Below are 20537 nucleotides of genomic sequence, written 5' to 3' on the forward strand. Positions count from 1 at the left end.
AAAAAAAAAAAAAAAAAAAAAAAAAAAAAAAAAGAAAGTCCCTTCCTTCCCTATCAACTCTGCTTTGCCAACATCTTCAATCTCCTCCTTCATTGTGCTAACAATCCATGGCCCAGCAATGCTGTTGTCTGTCTTGTTATGCTTACATATAAGTTATCAAGCCTGCTGTAGAAAAAATATGCAAACTTATACTTGTTTCTCTTACAAACGCATGTTGTAAAATCTCAACCCTATTCAAAATACTGCCCAGCAATCCTTTGATTCCCACTCCCTTTTTCTCACATTCTCCATAGAAGGTATTTCAAATAAATCTCACTCTCCTAAAATATCCTAACCTACCACTTCTCCTCACTTCCAGGACATGATTTTGCCTCTTTCTTAAGAAAGAAATTAGAAACTATTAGAAAAAAATATATAGTTCAATTTCTGGTCACTGCACTTATAAACTTAAATTAGATAGATATCTATCTTTTATACTTTTCTCTTATCAAAATGAAAATGGCATTTCCTCTTGGCTAGAACTAAGTAATAGGTTAATAAATTGCAGAAAAAATAATATGCTAAGCATTAGAAAATATGATTAAATTAAAAAATAGGTGAAGGGAGAAAGCAAGAGAAACAGGTTTATTGCCAAAGTTGTAGTGGCTCTGAGCAGTGATCATGAAAGTATTTATTAAAGTAGAGCAAAGGTAAGAAGAGCAAGGAATTTTTATGAAAAATGCATATTGGGACCTCCTCATAGATTATGATGATGCGTAAGTTAGTGTTGGATTTATGTAGGTTAAATGAGGTCATAAAAGTAGTTATATATTGTATATACTATAGCTTTGGTTTATTTTTAGAATTTTGCAAAGTTTTGTATATCTGTGGAAACTCACACAAGATTTAAAAAATGTAGAATTATATGTAAAAAATGTAGAATTAGATTTTTTTCCTTTGAAACTTAAACATATATTTGAATAATGTACTCCCTAATTAAAATATCCTATGTAGGCAAATTGCTTTATTAAAGTCAAAAGCAGAACATGCATTCATTAACTTCTATGGATCTAAGAACTCTTTTAAGATGCAATTTATTTAATGTAAATACAATAAATAAACTCTGGTTCTTAAAAGTATAAAAATATCAGCAAAGAATTTGTTTCTCCATGCTAATAATTACAAGAATACTTTCAAATCTTCCATCAACACTTACATATATAACATGTATGAAATTTATACAGATTATTCATACATACAATTACATATTTTTAATTTATGTATGTATACAACGGTTTTTATATCAAAGATAGGAGGTATTCTTTCTAGTAAGCAAAATTTTGCAACTAAAAATTCAAAGAAATATTTTGTATTTAAATGAAACTGGCCTGATTAGAAACGTTTGGAAATGTTTCTTTCAGTATTCACCTGATATTTGTGTTAATTCTAACTTCATCCATTATGCAACCCTTTTTTCATGGATCAGCAAGTTTTACATATATTATCAACTCTTCTCACTACACTGCCAAATGGATTTTCCTTAAGGCAGAAAAAATTATATTTAAAATACTAAAATGATAGATTATTTGTATTAGGCATTCTCAGCTATCTGGGAGAATTTCTAACTCTATAGAGACAAATTAGATTTAAGTATAAACACAATCTATATTAGAAACTTCAGGCTAAATTTCAAATCATTAACCCATACTATGATATTAATATATCAAACTTTTATGGAGATGTTTTGAAAAGTCCTAGTTGTAAGCATAATAACAAGAGGTACTTTTGTGAAAAAGCACACTGGAGCAGGTATTAAAAGACCGCAGTTTTCATCTTGGATTTTCAATATACACCTTGTTTCTCTGGTTTCTTCTCCCTCAAAAGGGAAAGCTGCGAGAGAGGGGCAGACTGAGATGGCTGAATAGAAGGTTCCACCAACCATTCCCCTCTACAGGAACACCAAATTTAACAAATATCTATATACAGAAAAGCAGCTTCATAAGAATCAAAAATCAGGTAAGCACTCACAGTACCTGCTTTTAACTGGATGGCACTGAAAGCAGCACTGAAGATGGTAGGAAAGATAGTCTGAAATTGCTGATGCCACCCTTTCCCAATCCCCCTGTAGCAGCTGCGGTTAGGAGAGGGAGAGTTTGGCAATTGTGAGATACACCTTTGAACTCCATGTTGCCCTGTCACAGCAAAAAGCAAAACCCAGCTGAATTCAGCTAACATTTGTGCACAGAAGACAGCATATAGACTAGCCCCAGCCAAAAAAGAACCTCACCTCCCAGCGGTCATAACTTGAGTTCCAGCAAGCCATGCCACTGCAGGCTAAAGAGCCCTGGAGCCTCATGTAAACTTGAAAGGCAGTATAGGCCACAAGAACTGCAAATCTTAGGTGAGTCCTAGTACTGAGCTGAACTAAGAGCAAGTGGACATGGGAGGCACATGACCAATGAGAAGTCAGCTAGGGTGACTAAAGAGGTACTTGTGCTACCCATCCCCTTAAAATATGCTGCACCACTCATGTCTCCAAAAGATACCCTTCCTCCCACTTGAGGAAAGGAGTGGGAAGCGAAAAGAGGGTTTTGTATTTCATCTTGGATACCAGTTTAGCCACAGTACAATAGAGCACCAGTAAGAGTCATGACCCAAACTAGGTCATTCCAGGCTCTAGTTCCTGGATGACATTTTTGGACACAAATATTGGACATACCCTGGACCAGAAGGGTATGCTGCCTTGAAGGGAAGAACCTAGTCCCGGCAGGACCAATCACCTTCTGAATGAAGAGCACTTGAGCCCTAAATAAACAGCAGTGTTGCCCAGGAAGTAAGCCATGGACCTTGGGGAGACTGAGTTGTGCTGGCTTCAGGTGAGACCCAGCACATTCCCAGCCGTGGTGGCTATGGTGAGAGACTCCTTCTGCTTGAGAAAAGTAGAGGGAAAAGTAATGGCGACTTTGTCTTGATCATTAGGTATCAGCTTGGCTACAGGAGAGCAGTCGAGGTTCTTGGGGTTCCCAGTTGGCTCTTGGAGGGCAGGCATTAGCTCTTGGAGGCATTGGCTCTTGGAGGGCAGTTCTGGTCTGGCTCTGGGCCAAAGGGGAACCCACTTCCCTGAAAGGTGAGTCCAAGGCCTGGTATCCTTCATCATAAGCTAACTGAAGAGCCCTTGAGATTTAAGTGAACATTCATGGTAGCCTGGCAGTACTTCTTGTGGGCCTGTGGTAATGGTGGCTATGGGGTAAGGCTCCTCTGCCTAAAGGGAAGGGAAGAGTAGGAAGGATTGCATCTCACGATGTGAGTGCCAGTTCAGTCATAGTACAATAGAATACTAAGTAAACTTCTAATGCTTTTGACTCCAGTCTGGCTCCAGCATGGCATCTCTGGACCAACCCAGAGCCTGGGGGATCTTGCTTCCCTGAAGGAAAAAACACAAACTTTGTTAGCTTCACTGCAGGCTGACTGTAGAGCCATAAGGTCTTGAGCAAACATAGATGGCAGCCAGATAGTGGTAACAGTGAGCCTTCAGCAAGACCCAGGACTACATTGGCTTCAGGTTTGACCCAGCACAGTCCCAGTGGTGGTGTCCACAAGAGTGCTTGTGTTACCCCAACCCCAACTCCAGGCAGCTCAGCACAGGGTGAGAGACTTTTTTGGTGTTTGTGAGAAAGTAAGGAAAAAGAACAAGAGTCTCTGTCTGGTATTCCAGACAATTATTCCAGATCTTACACAAGACCACCAAGGTGATACCTCTACAAGTCTGCAAGATCCGCAGCATTACTTGGCTTGGGGTGCCTACTAATGGAGACACAGCTTAGATCACCATACCTAAGTCTTTTTAAATACCTGGAAAGCCTTCCCAAGGACAGGTACAAATAAGCCCAGACTGTGAAGACTACAGTAAACACCTAACTCTTCAATTCCCAGATACTGACAAACATGCACAAGCACAAAAACCCTCCAGGAAAACGTGACATCACCAAATAAACTAAATAAGGCACCAGAGAGTTTCCTGGAGAAACAGAGATATGTGAATTTTCAGACAGAGAATTCAAAATAGCTGTTTTGAGGAAACTCAAAGAAATTCAAGCTAACACAGAGAAAGAATTCAGAATTCTGTCAGACACATTTAATAAAGAGACTGAAATTATTAAACATAATCAAGCAGAAATTCTGGAGCTAAAAATGCAATTGGCATACTGAAGAAGGCATCAATATTTTTTAATAGTAGAATTAAGCAGAAGAGAGAATTAGTGAGCTTGAAGACAGGCTATTTGAAAACACCTATTTGAAAATGTCTTGAAATGCTATTTGAAAATGTCTTATATTAGAGAAGACAACAGAAAACTCATGAAAAGAATAAAGCAAATCTACAAGAACTAAAAAATAGTCTCAAAAGGGCAAATCTAAGAGTTCTTGACCTTAAAAAGGAGCGAGGGAGAGAGAGAGAGAGAGAGAAAGAAAGGAATAAAAAGTTTATTGAAAAGGATAATAAGAGATAACTCCCTAAACCTAGATACAGATATTAATATCCAAGTACAAGAAGGTTGTACGACACAAAGCAGATTTAACCCAAAGAAGACTATCTCAAGGCATTTAATAATCAAACTCCTAATGATCAAGGATAAAGAAAGGATCCTAAAACCTGCAAGTAACAAATAGCATACAATGGAGCTTCAATATGTCTGGTAGCAGACTTCTCAGTGGGAACCTTATAGGTCAGGAGACAGTGGTGTTTAAAGTGCCAAAGGAAAAAAAAATATTCTAGAATAGGATATATGGTGAAAATATCCTTGAAACATGAAGAAGAAATAACATTTTTTCCAAGCAAAAGCTAAGGGATTTCATTAACACAAGATCTATCCTGCAAGAAATGCTAAAGGCAGTACTTCAATGAGAAAGAAAATGACATTAATAAGCAGTAAGAACTCATCTGAAAGTACAAAGCTCACTGGTAATATTAAGTACAAAGAAAACACAGAATATTATAACACTGTAACTGTGGTGTGTAAAATACTCTTATCTAAAGTAGAAAGACTAAATGATGAACCAATCAAACATAGTAACTATAAGAAGTCTTCAAGACACAGACTATACAATAAGATATAAATAGAAACAACAAACGTTAAAAAGTTGAAGGACAAAGTTAAGGTGTAGAGTTTTTATTAGTATTCTTTTTGTTTGTTTGTATACACAAGCTGTGCTAACTTGTTATCAGTATAAAATAATGGATTATAACATAGCTTTTGCAAGCCTCATGGTAATCGCAAATGAAAAACATATAATGGATGCACCAAAATAAAAAGCAATAAATTAAATTGTACCACCAGAGAAAAATCATCTTTATGCAAAGGAAGACAGGAAGGAAACAAAGAAAAAAGAAGACCACAAAACAACCAGAAAACAAATAACAAAATGGCATGTCTTCAATTATCAATAACAACATTGAATATAAGTGGACTAAACTCTCCAATCAAAGGACATAGTGTAGCTGAATGGATTAAAAAAGTAAAACGAGACCCAATGTTGCTAATGGAAGCACATTTCACTTGTAAAAACACACACAGATTGAAAATAAAGGCATAGAAAAGATATTCCAGGATAATGGAAACCAAAAATGAGCAAGAGTAGCTATATTATATCAGGCAAAATAGATTGACAAAAAGTAGAAGGGCCAAAGAAGGTCACTATATAATGATAAAGCAGTCAATTCAGCAAAAAGATATAACAATTTTAAATATGTATTCACCCAACAGCAGAGCACATAGATATAAAGCAAATATTATTAGAGCTAAAGAGAGAGACAGACAACAATACAATGAGAGCTGGATACTTTTTTTTTTTTGAGACGGAGTCTCGCTCTGTCGCCCAGGCTGGAGTGCAGTGGCCGGATTTCAGCTCACTGCAAGCTCTGCCTCCCGGGTTTACGCCATTCTCCTGCCTCAGCCTCCCGAGTAGCTGGGACTACAGGCGCCCGCCACCTCGCCCGGGTAGTTTTTTTGTATTTTTTAGTAGAGATGGGGTTTCACCGTGTTAGCCAGGATGGTCTCGATCTCCTGACCTCGTGATCCGCCCGGCTAGGCCACCCAAAGTGCTGGGATTACAGGCTTGAGCCACCGCGCCCGGCCGAGAGCTGGAGACTTTAACACCCCACTTTCAGCATTGGACAGATCTTCCAGACAGAAAATCACCAAAGAAACATTGGACTTAATCTGCATTACAGATCAAATGGACCTAATAGATGTTTACAGAACATTTCATTCAATGGCTGCAGAATACACATTCTTTTCTTCAGCACATGGTTTATTCTCAAGGATAGATCATGTTAGGTCATAAAACAAGTCTTTAGCATTCAAAAACACTGAGATAACATCAAGCATCTTCTCTGACCACAACGGAAGAAAACTACAAATCAATAACAAGAGAAATTGTGGAGACTATATAAACACATAGGAATTAAGCAATATGTTCCTGAATGACCTGTGTGGCAATGAAGAAATAAGGAAGAAAATTGAAAAATTTCTGAAAACAAATGATAATGGAAATACAACGTATTAAAACCTATGTGACACAGAAAAAGCAGTACTATGAGGAAAGTTTACAGCTACAGGTGCCTACATCAAAAGAAAAACTCCGAATAAAACACCCATGATGCATCTTAAACAACTATAAAAGCAAGAGCAAACCAAATCAAAATTAGTAGAAAAGCAATAATAAAGATAAGAGCAAAAACAAATGAAATAGAAATAAAGAGAACAATATAAAAGATGGTAAAACAAACAGTTTTTTTTTTTTTGAAAAGATTAAACAAAATTGGCAAAGTTTTAACCAGACTAAAGAAAAAGAGAGAGAGAGAGAGACGGAGAGCAGATACACATAAGCACATAAGTAAAGTCAGAGATGAAAAAGAAAACATTATAATTGATATTGTAGAAACTCAAAAGATCATTAGTGGATGTTGTGATCAACTATATGCCAATAATTTGGAAAATCTAGAAGAAATTGATAAATTACTAGACACATACAACCTACCAAGACTGAACCATAAAGAAATCCAAAGCCTGAACAGACCGATAACAAGTAATGAGATCAAAGATATAATAAAAAGTTTTCTAGTAAAGAAATGCCTGGGAGTCGATGGCTTCAGTGCAGAATTCTACCAAACATTTAAAGAACTAATACTAATCCTATTAAAAACTATTCTGAAAAATAGAAGAGGAGGGAATACCTCCTAACTCATTCTATGAGACCAGTATTATCCTGCTAGCAAGACCAAAGAAACTCAAAAAAAAAAAAAAGAAAAAAAGAAAACTATAGGCTAATATCACTGATGAATATTGATACAAAGATCTTCAATAAAATACTAGTAAATCTATTGCAACAACACATTAAAAAGGTAATTCATCTTACAGGGGTTGGTTTATTCTAGGGATACAAGGATGGTTCAACATGTGTGAATCAATCAATGTTGAATTAAAGACAAAAGATATGATAATTGCAATTGATGCTGAAAAACCATTTGATTAAATTCAACATCCTTCATAATAAATACCTTGAACAAACCAGATATAAAAGGAATATACCTCAACATAATAAAAGTCATATATAACAGACCCCCAGCTACCATATTTCTGAGTGGGAAAAACCTGAAACTCCTTCCTCTAAGATATGGAACATGACAAGGATGACTACTTTCACCACTGTTATATAACATAGTACTGGAACTCCTAGCTAGAGAAATCAGAAAAAAAGAAAGAAAAAATAGGCATCCAAATTGGAAAGGAAGAAATCAAATTATTTTTGTTTGCAGACCATGTGATCATATACTTCAAAAACCCTAAAGAATCCACTAAATAAAACTATTAGAACTGATAAACAAATTCAGTAAAGTTGCAAGATACAAGATCAAAATATAAAAGTTGGTAGTATTGTTATATGCTAATGGTGAACAATCTAAAAAAGAAATCAAAAAAGTAATCCTGTTTACAATAGCTACAAATAAAATAAAATACCTAGGAATTAACCAAATAAGTGAAATATCTCTACAATAAAAACTATAAAACATGATGAAAGACTTTAAAGAAGACACACACAAAAAAATGGAATGGTATTCCACGTTCATGGATTGGAAGAATCCATCCTACCCAAAACAATCTACAGATGTAATGCAATCCCTATCAATATACCAATGAAATTATTCACAGAAACAGAAAAAAAATCCTAAAACTTATATGGAATCAGAAAAGACCCAGAAGAGCCAAGCTATCCCCAGCAAAAAGGACACAATTAGAGAAATCACATTACCTTACATTAAGTTGTCACAGCTATCTAACCAAAACAGCATGTTATTGGCATAAAAAAAGACATCTACACCAATGGAAAAGGATGGAGAAACCAGAAACTAATTCATACACCCACAGTGAACTCATTTTTGACAAAGTTGCCAAGAACATATATTGTAGAAAGTATAGTCTCTTCAGCGAATGATGCTAGGAAAATTGGATATCCATATGCAGATGAATAAAACTAGACACCAATTTCTCACTGCATACAAAAATCAAATCAAACTGGATTAAAGGCTTAAATATAAGACCTCGCACCATGAAACTACTACAAGAAAACATTAGGAAAAATTTCCAGGATTTTGAACTGGGCAAAGATTTCTTAAGAGATACCCCATAAGCACGGACAATCAAAGCAAAAATGGACAAATGAGATAACATCAAGTTAAAAACTTCTGTACAATCAAAAAGGGAAGACACAACCCTCAGAGGGAGGAAAATATTTGCTAACTATCCATTTGACAAGGAATTAATAACCAGAATATATAAAGACCTTAAAGAACTCTATGAGAAAAAATATCTAATAAACCAATTTTGAAATGGATGAAAGATCTGAATAGATATTGCTCAAAAGAATACATACAAATGGCAAACAGATACATATGAAAAAGTGCTCAACATTACTGATCATCAGAGAAATGCAAATCAAAACAATAATGAAACATCATCTCACCCCAGTTCAATTGGCAATAACAAATGCTGGTGAGTAGGTAGAGAAAATGGTACCCTCACACACTTTTGGTGGGCATGTAAATTGGTACAACCACTATGGAGAACAGTTTAGAGGTTTCTGAAAAAACTAAAAATAGAACTACCATATGATCCAGCAATCCTATTGCTAAGTATATACCCAAAAGAAAGGAAATTAGTATATCAAAAATATATCTGCAGTCTCATGTTTATTGCAGCACTACTCACAATAGCCAAGATTTGGAGTCAACCTAAGAATCTATCAACAGATGAGTAGATAAACAAAATATGCTATATATACACAAATGGAGTAGTATTCAGCCGTAGAAAAGAATAAGATCCTGTCATTTATAATAACATAAATGGAACCGGAGGTCATTATGTTAAATAAAATAAGTCAGGCGCAGAAAGACAAACTTCACATGTTCTCACTTATTTGTGGGAGATAAAAATGGAAACAATTGAACTCATGGAGACAGAGAGTAGAAGTATGGTTACCAGAGGCTGGGAAGGGTAATGGCAGGGTTGGGGATAGTGAGGATGGCTAATAGGTACAAAAATTGTAGTTAGAAGGAATGAATAAGACCTAGTATTTGCTGACACAACAGAATGGCTGAAGTAAAAAATAATTTAATTTTACATTGGAAAACAACTAAAAGAGTATAATCAAATTGTTTGTAACACAAAAGATAAATGCTTGAGGTGATGGATACCCCATTTGCCCTGATATGATTATTATGCATTGCATGTCTGTATCAAAATATCTCATGTAACCCATATATATACACATCTATGCACCTACAAAAACAAAAAATAAAAAGCAACAAAATAATACAGCCACTTTGGAAAAAAAAGAAATATTTCAGTTCTTGAGAGATGCTCATAGAGTATAGTTACATCACATAGTTGCAGTATTGATGAAACCAAATTTATTGCATTAATTTATATAGCAACAGTTGAATATTGGAATCACCTTGTTTACAGATTTCCTGAATCCTTGCCTCTCGAATGCAAAGCAATACATTCGTGCAGGAGCTAGAAAATCTGCCCTTTAACAAACACCACAGGCACTTCTGTTGTAGGTATTACAAGAACATAATTTGAGCAGTGTTGCTGAATGTGGACCCATGAGCTTTGATACACACACACACACACACACACGTATATCCATATGTGTGTATATATACATGTAATATATGTAAAAGATATAGAGATTATATCTATATATATTCACAGACAGGTATAGGCATAAAGACATCTGTGTGTGTGTGTGTGCATGTATATATATATATATATACACACACCTATATTTATACCTGTACATGTATATACACATATACACACATTCATATCTGTGTATCTACATATGTATACCCATATATGTGGTATCTATACCTTATTTGTGCTATCTATTTTTGGCAATGAAGATCATACACTCTGTGATAAGTCAGTCACCCATTCCCCTGATTCTAGTCTTTGATAAACAGCCTTTGCCCTTTTATTTCCGTATGCAGAGCTTCAAAATTAATTAAATTCCTTACGACCTCTGACATAAAGCAGTCTCCTAAATGGCCTTTCAATTTTCACTTTCTTCATCTGTCTCACTGTTTACTTACTGTATTTTTTTCCTCCTGTCTTCCACAGGCAGATTTTCAAAGGGAAGTTTACTTTCTGCTACTGTAGCTATCTCTGCCAGTATAGACATAAATATAAACACACACATATTTCTATAATATGTAAAATACTAGTGAGTATTCATTATACACATTTTTCCTAGAGGGACTGCATCAATAAAAACCATGTGTTAGAGATTGCTAGTTATCCCCTAACACCTTTTCTCCTTTTCTTTCCTAAAAATGGAATTTTGGCTGGGTGATGACTAACCAGAATAAGGATTACTGAGTCTCTAACAGTCAAATATCCATGTAATTAGATTTTGGCCAATGGGATATAAGCAGAAATAGGAGAAAATGAAATAGAAAATGTAGGTCAGCAACCAAAACCTTGTTTAAGAGGTAGATGATGACTGCCATTTAGGTTTTCCTTTTCCTTGTTGTTCTTCCTACTGTTTGGACTGTAACTTAATGGTTAAACTTGAACAAGATATGATCTTGGGAATGAAGGTAACCTACAAGTAGAGCAGTTAAATAAATGGATCCTGAATGTTTGATACTAGGTGGTGGTGGTGCGGTTCCCATAAATGCCTTGTGTCTTGTTTGAGCCTCTTGGTTTTTGTTTGCATTTTGCTTATATTTTCTTTCATTCACAGTTGACCCTAATCCAAACTAATTTATATAACTTCAGTCAAATAATGTACAACCATTGGAAAAAAAACATGTAAAACCAGATTGTCAGTGATATCAAATTATATGTGGAACAAAAATCATTTACACCTTTCACAAATGTACATAAAATATGTGTGGTGTGAAATGTTCAGGGCTAGGCATTCTGTTTATTTTGAGATCCAAGTTCTCATTAAGATCCCCTTATTTAAGCAAAGATATGTGTACAGACAGAAACGAAGCAAGAGAGAAAGTAATCAGGAAGGAGAAAAATCACAAAATCTTAAGATTGTTGAAGTCACAGGAAATTATGCATTCCAAAGTAGGGTGAACAGAAACAAAAGATGAGAAAAAATCTGGGCAGATACCAACATATACAGAATGGATGATGGAAGAAAAAAGAGAAGAAAAAGTCTGAAAGGATATAGTCAGTGAGTAATAGAAAAAGATACAAGGAAGAAAAGACATCCCAGTGACTAAGAATGAAGGATGTTCTGGAAAAGAGGTAATAATCAACAAAGTCAAATGTTGCAGATAAATCAAGTGAGATAAGTATTAAATTAGGAATTAAGAAGTTATTGTTCATTTTGTAAAAGACAGCTCCAAAGAAATGATGGGTAAGCTAGTTTAATGGTGATCAATTAGGGGGCAAAAATTGATGGTATAAAAGGGAATTAAGAAAATTGGGACATGACACTCCTGAGTAGTTGAGAAGAAACAGTGCACAAATGGAGAAACTAGTTTTAGATGGGAATCAGTCTTCATTGGAAATTTATATTGACTAAATTTGTTAGTTTAAATCTAAAGGTTTAGTATTATTTTAACTAACAAAAATAAATAATTGTACAAAACAATGTAAATAAAACAAAATGTGTTACATACCTTATTGCATTCTTAATTTGAATAACATTACATAGATATTCTGTGTTATATAACCTGCATGCTATATTTTCACTAATATTCTAATCTTGATAACCATATCATTCCCTTGACTTCAGCCAGTATTTCATTTTTAATGACTTAAAAATTCTTATTCCTACTTCAAATTATATATCATAATTAAGTCACACATCTGGTGGGACATGTTCTTTTGGAAATTGCACTTATCTGCAACCTATATCTTACAAATTGAAATCATTATTTTCTTCTGGGCCCAATGTATTAAAACGTCTTCCTGATCTTTCTATTATTACTTACGTATTTTCCATAATCTAATCTGAAGAAATCACTATTACTCTCTTTGATATTCAATCACTCATTCCCTAATTTTAGTCTTTGAAAATCAGACTTTAAACTTTTATTTCCATATGCAGACTTTCCAAATTAATTAAATTCCTTTCAGCCTCCGGCAGCCCCCTAAATGGTCTTTTAATCTTCACTTTCTTCTTCTATCTCACCCTTTAGTTACTGTAATTTTTTCCTTCTTCCTTTCACAGACAGATTTTCAAAGGGAAGATCTCTTTCACTATATCTACTCTTTCACTTTGCTTAAATGATTCTCCCCACTCTCTTTATCATTAAATTCTTCAATGTCTAAGTATGTGATTCCCATGACAGTATTAACTCTCCCAATTAACAAGCAAAATCACAAAAATAAATAAAAATTCTTCTCATTCTACTAATCTATTTGTCACTAGGTCTTATTTCTTCTATCAAATCATATATTTGTATCCATTAACTTACTGTAGTTTACAATAATCTATTGTATATTTCAACGTAGCTAGAAGAGAATAATGTGGATCATTCCAGAATACAGAAAAGACAAATATTTAAGGTGATGGTTTCCCAAGGACACTGACCCGATTGTTACATTTTCTTTTTTTTTTTTTTTTTTTTGAGATGGAGTCTTGCTCTGTCGCCCAGGCTGGAGTGCAGTGGCGCAATCTTGACTCACTGCAAGCTCCGCCTCCCTGGTTCATGTCATTCTCCTGCCTCAGCCTCCCAAGTAGCTGGGACTACAGGTGCCCGCTACCACGCCTGGTTAATTTTTTGTGTTTTCAGTAGAGACTGGGTTTCACCGTGTTAGCCAGGATGATCTCGATCTCCTGACCTCGTGATCCGCCTGCCTTGGCCTCCCAAAGCGCTGAGAGTACAGGCTTTAGCCACCGCGGCCGGCCGATTGTTACAAATTATATGAATGTATTCAATTATCATATGTGGGTCGGGTGCCGTAGCTCACGCCTGTAATCCCAGCTCTTTGGGAGGCCGAGGAGGGCAGATCACAAGGTCAGGAGATCTAGACCATCCTGGCTAACTCGGTGAAACCCTGTCTCTACAAAAAATGCAAAAAATTAGCCGGGCATGGTGGCACGCACCTGTAATGCCAGCTACTAGGGAGGCTGAGGCAGGAGAATCGCTCGAACCCAGGAAGCAGAGGTTACAGTGAGCTGAGATTGCTCCACTGCACTCCAGCGTAGGTGACAGAGTGAGACTCCATCTAAAAAAAGAAAAAAAGAAAAAAAAATTATCATATATACCCCAAAACTATGTGCATCTTTTATGTAAACTGTGTACATCTATTTCTTGCAAAATTCCCTGAACAATTTATTTATGATATCTGTTCTCTAATTCTCACTTAAAATGATTCCAATCACACTGTCACCTGTAAAATTACTTTTACCAAAGTTATCAGTGACTTCCATGTTGCTAAATCCATTTATTAATTTGGGAACACATTTTATAATAAGCTCCAAAAAAGAAAAAAATCTTCCCTTGCTCCTACTTTCTTTTTAACTTATTATCCCATCACTCGGTCTGTCTTGCAAAATTCCCTGAACAATTTATTTATAGTAATTGCCTATAATATCTCTTCTCCAGTTCTTCCTTAAAACCCCTCCAGTCAGCCTATCACCTAAAAAATTACTTTCATCCGGGTTACCCAATGACCTCTATGTTATTACATCCAGTGATTAGTTTTGGAGCTTATTTTATTAGCTTATCATTCACATTTGACAATTGGCCAATTCCATCATAATTTTTTTCATTTGGTTTCCAGGAAAATTTATACAGTCAATCTTCTATGTCTGTGGGCTATGTATTAGCAGATTCAACCAATCACAAATCAAAAATATTTGAAAAATAAAAAATATCAATACAACAATAATACAACAAAATGATCCATATAGTTTAAAAACTATGTATAAAGCATTTGCATTATATTAGGTATTGTACATAATCTGGAGATTATTTAAAGTATATAGAAGTATGTGTGTACGTTGTATGCAAATATTACTACATTTTATATAAGGAACTTTAGCATCCCAAGATTTTTTATAAGCAGGGGTGGTCCTGGAACTAATTTCCTGAAGATCCTAAGGATAACTATACTGTCATGTTTTTCCTCTTATCTCATTTACTCTGATTCTCAAACTCCTTTGCTGGTTCATCCTAGTTTTGCTGACATTTTAGTGTTGGAGTGTCACACAACTCAGATATTAGTTCCTTTTTCCTTTTTTTTTTTAAATTTAATAATCACTTCAACTGGTAGAAATAGGAATAATTACTTCCATTTTGAGATTTCCAAATTTAGAAGCTTAGCCCACACCTTTATTTGAAACTAAGATTTGTATCTCCAACAGTCCCCTTGAAATCTTCAACTACAGGTTTATTAGCCATCTCAAACTTAACACATCCACATTTAAGCTCCACATCATCACTCCAAAAATGTTTCATCAATAGCCTTCCCAACATTAGTTAATTTAAATTGTATTTGCTCAGTTCTGCAGGTCAAATAATCTGGCATCTGTAGTAGCAGGTTATTAGAGCTATTCTTTAGAACTATTCTTTTCCTTCTATCATTTATCTTGAAAACCCAATAATTTCACCTCACCTCCACTGCTATTTTCTTATTTCATAATTATAAACTGTCACTTACATACCACAAATAATCTCTGTTCTTTTAGCTTTCCCTCTTATAGTTTATTCTCCACACGGTAGCCATAGTGACTTTCGTTTTTTAAAGTAATAAGGTCAATCATGTCATTACTGTGCTCAAGCCCCTCAAGTGAATTCACATTACATCTAGAGTAAAAGCCAAAGATGAGTCTTGAGCCAGGGTCTATTAATTGTCTTTCTTTCTCTCCTACTGCTTTCACCAATGATCATTCTTTTCTAGCCACAATGGCTTCTTAGGTGTTCCTACAACACAGTAAGGCCCAGTCTGGTTTAAGTATTTTGCTCTAGATGTCGTTTCTGCCTGAAGGCTCATCCAGTTGACTAACTTCCTTATATTCATCAAGACTTTGTTCAAATATCAACTTTTCAATTAAGTAAGCTACACACTCATCACAACATTCTTGCTCTCCCAACCTCTCTTACTCTTCCACATCTTTTCTTTCTTATCATTCTCTAGGCAGAGTGTGTGTGTACCTTATTTATGTTGATTACTGCCTGCTTATTGTCTTTATCCCCTGAGAGAGCACAAATTCTACAGGAGCAGGCCTCTTTGGTGCTTTAGATACAAAAGCACTTAGAACAATGCTGTTATGTAGCAGGCACCCCAACAAGTATTTGTTGAATAAACATTGAACAAATGGAATTCTAGTAAAAATCCAAATAAAGTTTGGAAATAATTTTAAAAAGCATCTAATCCAACTCTCCATCCAAGGCTTAGTAAATAGTTATTTACAAAGTATTGTATTTAGTTAACGTTTTACTTTTTTTTCTGCCGTAGCATCTAAGCAGACAATGCCATAATATCAGAATTAAGAGAAACCTTGGATGTTATAGGTGAGAAACCTGAGATCTAGGGAGGTGACATGACTTACCCACTGTCATCCATCAACAAGGATTCAAAGTTGAATCTAGAACACAAGCATCTTTATGCTATGTCATTTTTTATTTCATTATAGTGGATCAGTTGACATTCATCACGTCTCACAGTTTTAACCAGTAATAATTAAATGAATGCATTGCATTCCTGTTGAATTATGCAGTGATACTGCTTTAAAAAAAATGACAAGAAGCTAACAATTTAGCATACATAGTCTGCAAGTAAAGCACTGACTAAGTGTAAATATTCTTTTTGCAGCACAATTGTTGGGCTGGTTTAGTCTGTGTGATCAAAGTCAAAAACAAGTTAATCAAGCCTTGCCACACTCTACGCACTTCAGGAGTAAAACTATAATGTATTGTAGCTAGTGACAAGTTTCTGGTCTCTGAATGAAGGATCTGAAGTCCAAAAAGTATTTGTTTTTTTAATCAAAAGGATGTGAAGGTCTCCCTGTTCACCTCTGTTTTGAATTCTATTATAAATTGAATATATCATGTGAATAGTGCATACTTATAAGGAAGAATGCTTGATATAATGTCATCTGAAATAAAGTGTGTTCTTTTGATGAGCATATCTTTAAAAAGATGTGAGAACCTTAAAGGATTTAAGGTGATCACAGGGCCAGATTAGATATAAAAGTTTTATTTTAATTATTTACAGAGTATTTAATACATAAATTATTTAATACATTTTAAAAGGAATGTTGTTTTAATATACTTAAATGACTTTATATAATATTAATTTACCAACACTATGCATCTTCATGTTGGCATTTATAGAAATATAGTTTGAACATTTGTATCGATTTCTTGAAACATGCCAAATGATTTTATTTTTGATTTATTATATAACAAAGATTTTGACAAGTCTACCTAAATTTTACTGTAACATTAATTTTAAAAGAATACAAAACAATACATTTCTTAGTTACTATATTCTAAGGAAGATGAAAATAAATGAAGTGGAAAACTGCCTTTTAAAGGAGAAAATGGAGAAATTTGTGGATCTGATACTCTTATTGGACAAACTATATTGTTGAAACCACTTAGATTGTTAAGAAGATATACAAATCATTACTAAGCATGTTTAATCTGAAACAAGAAAGTGACTATATGAACATAAATGGAGAGATTATAATCCACGGAGTAAATGTGAGAAATTTGGTTTCTAGAGTTTGATGGTAGCTCAGGAACTGATACTATAAAACAGTGTTCTATTTTCCTTTATTGTATCCAGTAGTCAAATATTGTTCAAGTTAAAACTGCCATTTTAATAAGATCACTTGTATAGCAAAAGATGTTAAAATTATTAAAAGATGTATGGCATTATCATCTACCTTATTATGACTTGAATATGAATCACCATTGAAGTAGCAATTTCTCAAATAATAGCTTTTAAATTATCTAGCATTTAAAACCAAAATTTAAGTGGGTTTTATTGCCTTCTGGTATGAATTTATCATACCAGGCATATAACTCGAAGTATTGAGGGCCTAAATGTAGAGGGGAAATAAGTGGGTATATCTAAGTGTGTTACTTTTGTTCTATCTTGCAAGGTAGGATTTACAATTAAGGAAATGCTTTGTACTTTTGGTGAAGCCCAGAAAACTGTAAAGTTTTAAAACCATTTACATGGTGTTCTTTTAGCAGAAGTCCACAATGTTGTCTACTTTCCCTTCTTCATACTCTTCTCCCCTTGTCCGCGTGAAATTATTTCTTAAGACTTCCTTCCTTCTCTTGCCTCTTCAAATTACTCCCTCAGTTTTCTTGGCTGTATCATCCTTCTTAGTCCACGCCTTATATGTTGTTAAGTCTCAGATTCAGTCCTAGTCCTCCTTTGTCTTCTCATTTCATCCTCTCTCTGTCTACTCAATTATATTGTTGCATATTGGTTCACTTACCGTCAATATTAACTAAATATCAGTGTTGTGATTCTACTCTATTGAATCACATAAGAGATATAGTTGTCTAGTAGATGGCTTTAATTGCACATCTCAAAGAATCTTCCAACTAAAATATTCAAAACAAATCTTGATATTTACAGGGTTCTCATTCCAAACTTAACCTTGCCTCAACAATTCCCAACTCAGTGAATATTACTACTGCCTTCACCATTTATTCAGGTCAGAAAACCAGGTTTTATTTTAATACTGCCTTCTTTATCACCCCCAGTCCATTACAAAGTCCTTTTGATTATACATCATCAATATCTCTCAACTCAGTCTACTTCCTTACCTCATTAATACGACTCTAATTCAAGCTACCATGATCTTTTCTTGTAATACTGCAATCATCTTTTAAGTGATCTTCCTACAGCGAATCGAGCCCCTCTTCAAATCAATCTCTTCATTTCAATAGGAATAATCGTTTGGATATTCAAACCTCTTCATGTAATTGTTTTGGATAAATTCCCATGGTTCTTAACAAATCTTCACATGGCTTAAAAGATCCTCTCTAGTCTAGTGTTTACCTATCTCTTTCCTTTATCAATATCATCTTATTCTTTCTTTCACTCAGTTACTGAATCATAATCTAGTCAATGATATAATTAGATACAAATTTTTAAAATAGCGTAAAGAAACATTTTACTTAAAAAATATTATGTCTTAAAAGCAGGTTCTGAATACTTTGCAGGTTTCATTAGACCATGCCTTGAGTTGCTAAAGAAACAAACCATATTCCCCCAGATCATGGTGTTTAATTTTTGCTGTCAGATAACAGGGTATATAACAGATCTACTTAAACAAAGTAAAATTACTTCCAAGATTATTCAATTAATTTGAGAGAAACCATCAAGTATGGACTAGCATGCTAAAAAGCACAACTGTAGGTTACAAAAGGAATAACTTTTATTTGTTTATACATGTTTTGAATTTCCATCTGTTTTTATGTAAATAGCCCAATCTTCAAAAATATCCTTCAGCTCTGACAACCTCTTGACATAACTTTCCTATAAGATCTTTTAAATATCCAAACCTGTAAAAGTCCACATTCAGTTGTTCTTTGTTCCCTAGTTTGCTTCAACAACATCAATGCAAGGATAATAGAAGCTATTTACTTACCATATTGTAGGGGGCTCAGAACCTTCTATTTCTAAGTAATCATATTTCTCTTCCATTTGAAAGTCAGTAAATATGAGTGAAATTGTGTCCCCAGGCTCTGCTACAATGGTCCAAGTGCAATCAGCATTGTTATGGTACTCATTAGGAAAACTAGGGCTGGATATGATGCCACTGGATCCTCTCATTGTTCCTCCACAAGCATCTTCAGCTGTTAAAAATGACAAAATGTTCAGTTTTAAGTTATTAAGATAAATGCAATTGTTCAGTTGTAAGTTATTAAGAGAAAAGCAAGTCAATATGTTTGGATAAAAATAACAGTTCAAATGTGATACCAACTGCATAATATACTAATAAAGATTAAATAAAATGAGAAGTTTATGAAAAAATGTATAAGCACATATACAAGTATAAACTAGATCTTAACAATTTTATTACAATTGGTTGAAATAGCAATGAAAGTAAGCAAAAATTTACACTCCAAAATTAGAACATTAGGAACATAGAATCAATATATTTTTTTTTTTTCGTGTTTAAGCGACAAAGTGAGTTACACAAAGGAAACATGTATCTTAAAGTCTGTGATGGAAAATCTTTGATCACTTTGTTTGTTGATGGGGAGAACTTTTGATTTTTTAATGCAGGTATGTACAACACAAAGACATAATTTAAGAGACAATATAATATAGTTCATGTCAATAGTATGTTTCCGAATTTATTGAAAACGTTTGTAGAAAACAACTCAAATAAAAGTATATCATATATCCAGGATATTTTGTCTACAAAGAAATAATAAGGTAACTAATATATCTTTAGAAACCTATTCCTATGAAATCAAACAGTATATCTTTTACTAAGTAGTCATATAATATACATAGATACAACACCATAAATAACTTTTTGACTAATGTTACTTTGGGATCTATGATTCTGATTTTCCAAATTGGGGCCATAGATTCTCCACTAGTTTACTTTTGGCTAATGATAGGTGCTAGCAGTGTGGTTATATGAGTAGCTGTGTTTGGTATGCAAACATAAGAAAAAGCTCCTGTTTCATAAAGGAATTGAAGTTGGGGCATTTGCCTTATTATAACATTGTTTAGGCCAGTCAAGCTAATAAGTTACAAGTTCACTTGTGCAATAAATTGTCTTATAACTTATGTTATTGCCTTGGCCGACTCAGGGAATTCCTTCAATTCAAGTTTTGAGGAAAAAGTCTGGCCTCCAATAATGCAATCAATTATTAATTTGAATGTGACCGATAAAGGCTCCAGGCAAAAAAACCTAAAATCAAATAGAAAGGATGGACAATGCTCTTTCTTATTTTCAATTTCCATGGTGCGGTAAAGAAAAAAGTAAAAAAAAAAAAAAAAAAAAAAAAAAAAAAAAAAAAAAAAAAAAGCTTGTTA

At 34.3% G+C, this 20537-nt stretch overlaps 1 protein-coding gene across 1 annotated transcript in view; it reads right to left on the reverse strand.

The window, feature by feature from the left end:
* Positions 1–20537, reverse strand: part of LOC108535757 (CUB and sushi domain-containing protein 3-like) — a 460532-nt gene that overhangs the window by 76858 nt on the left and 363137 nt on the right. Inside the window, exon 5 of the mRNA XM_017882026.1 lies at positions 19132–19339. Coding sequence (XP_017737515.1) covers positions 19132–19339 — 208 coding nt within the window. The remainder of the gene's footprint in view (positions 1–19131; positions 19340–20537) is intronic.

The sequence above is a fragment of the Rhinopithecus bieti genome, unplaced genomic scaffold (genome assembly GCF_001698545.2).
Source record: "Rhinopithecus bieti isolate Rb0 unplaced genomic scaffold, ASM169854v2 scaffold_13313, whole genome shotgun sequence".
Taxonomy (NCBI): domain Eukaryota; kingdom Metazoa; phylum Chordata; class Mammalia; order Primates; family Cercopithecidae; genus Rhinopithecus; species Rhinopithecus bieti.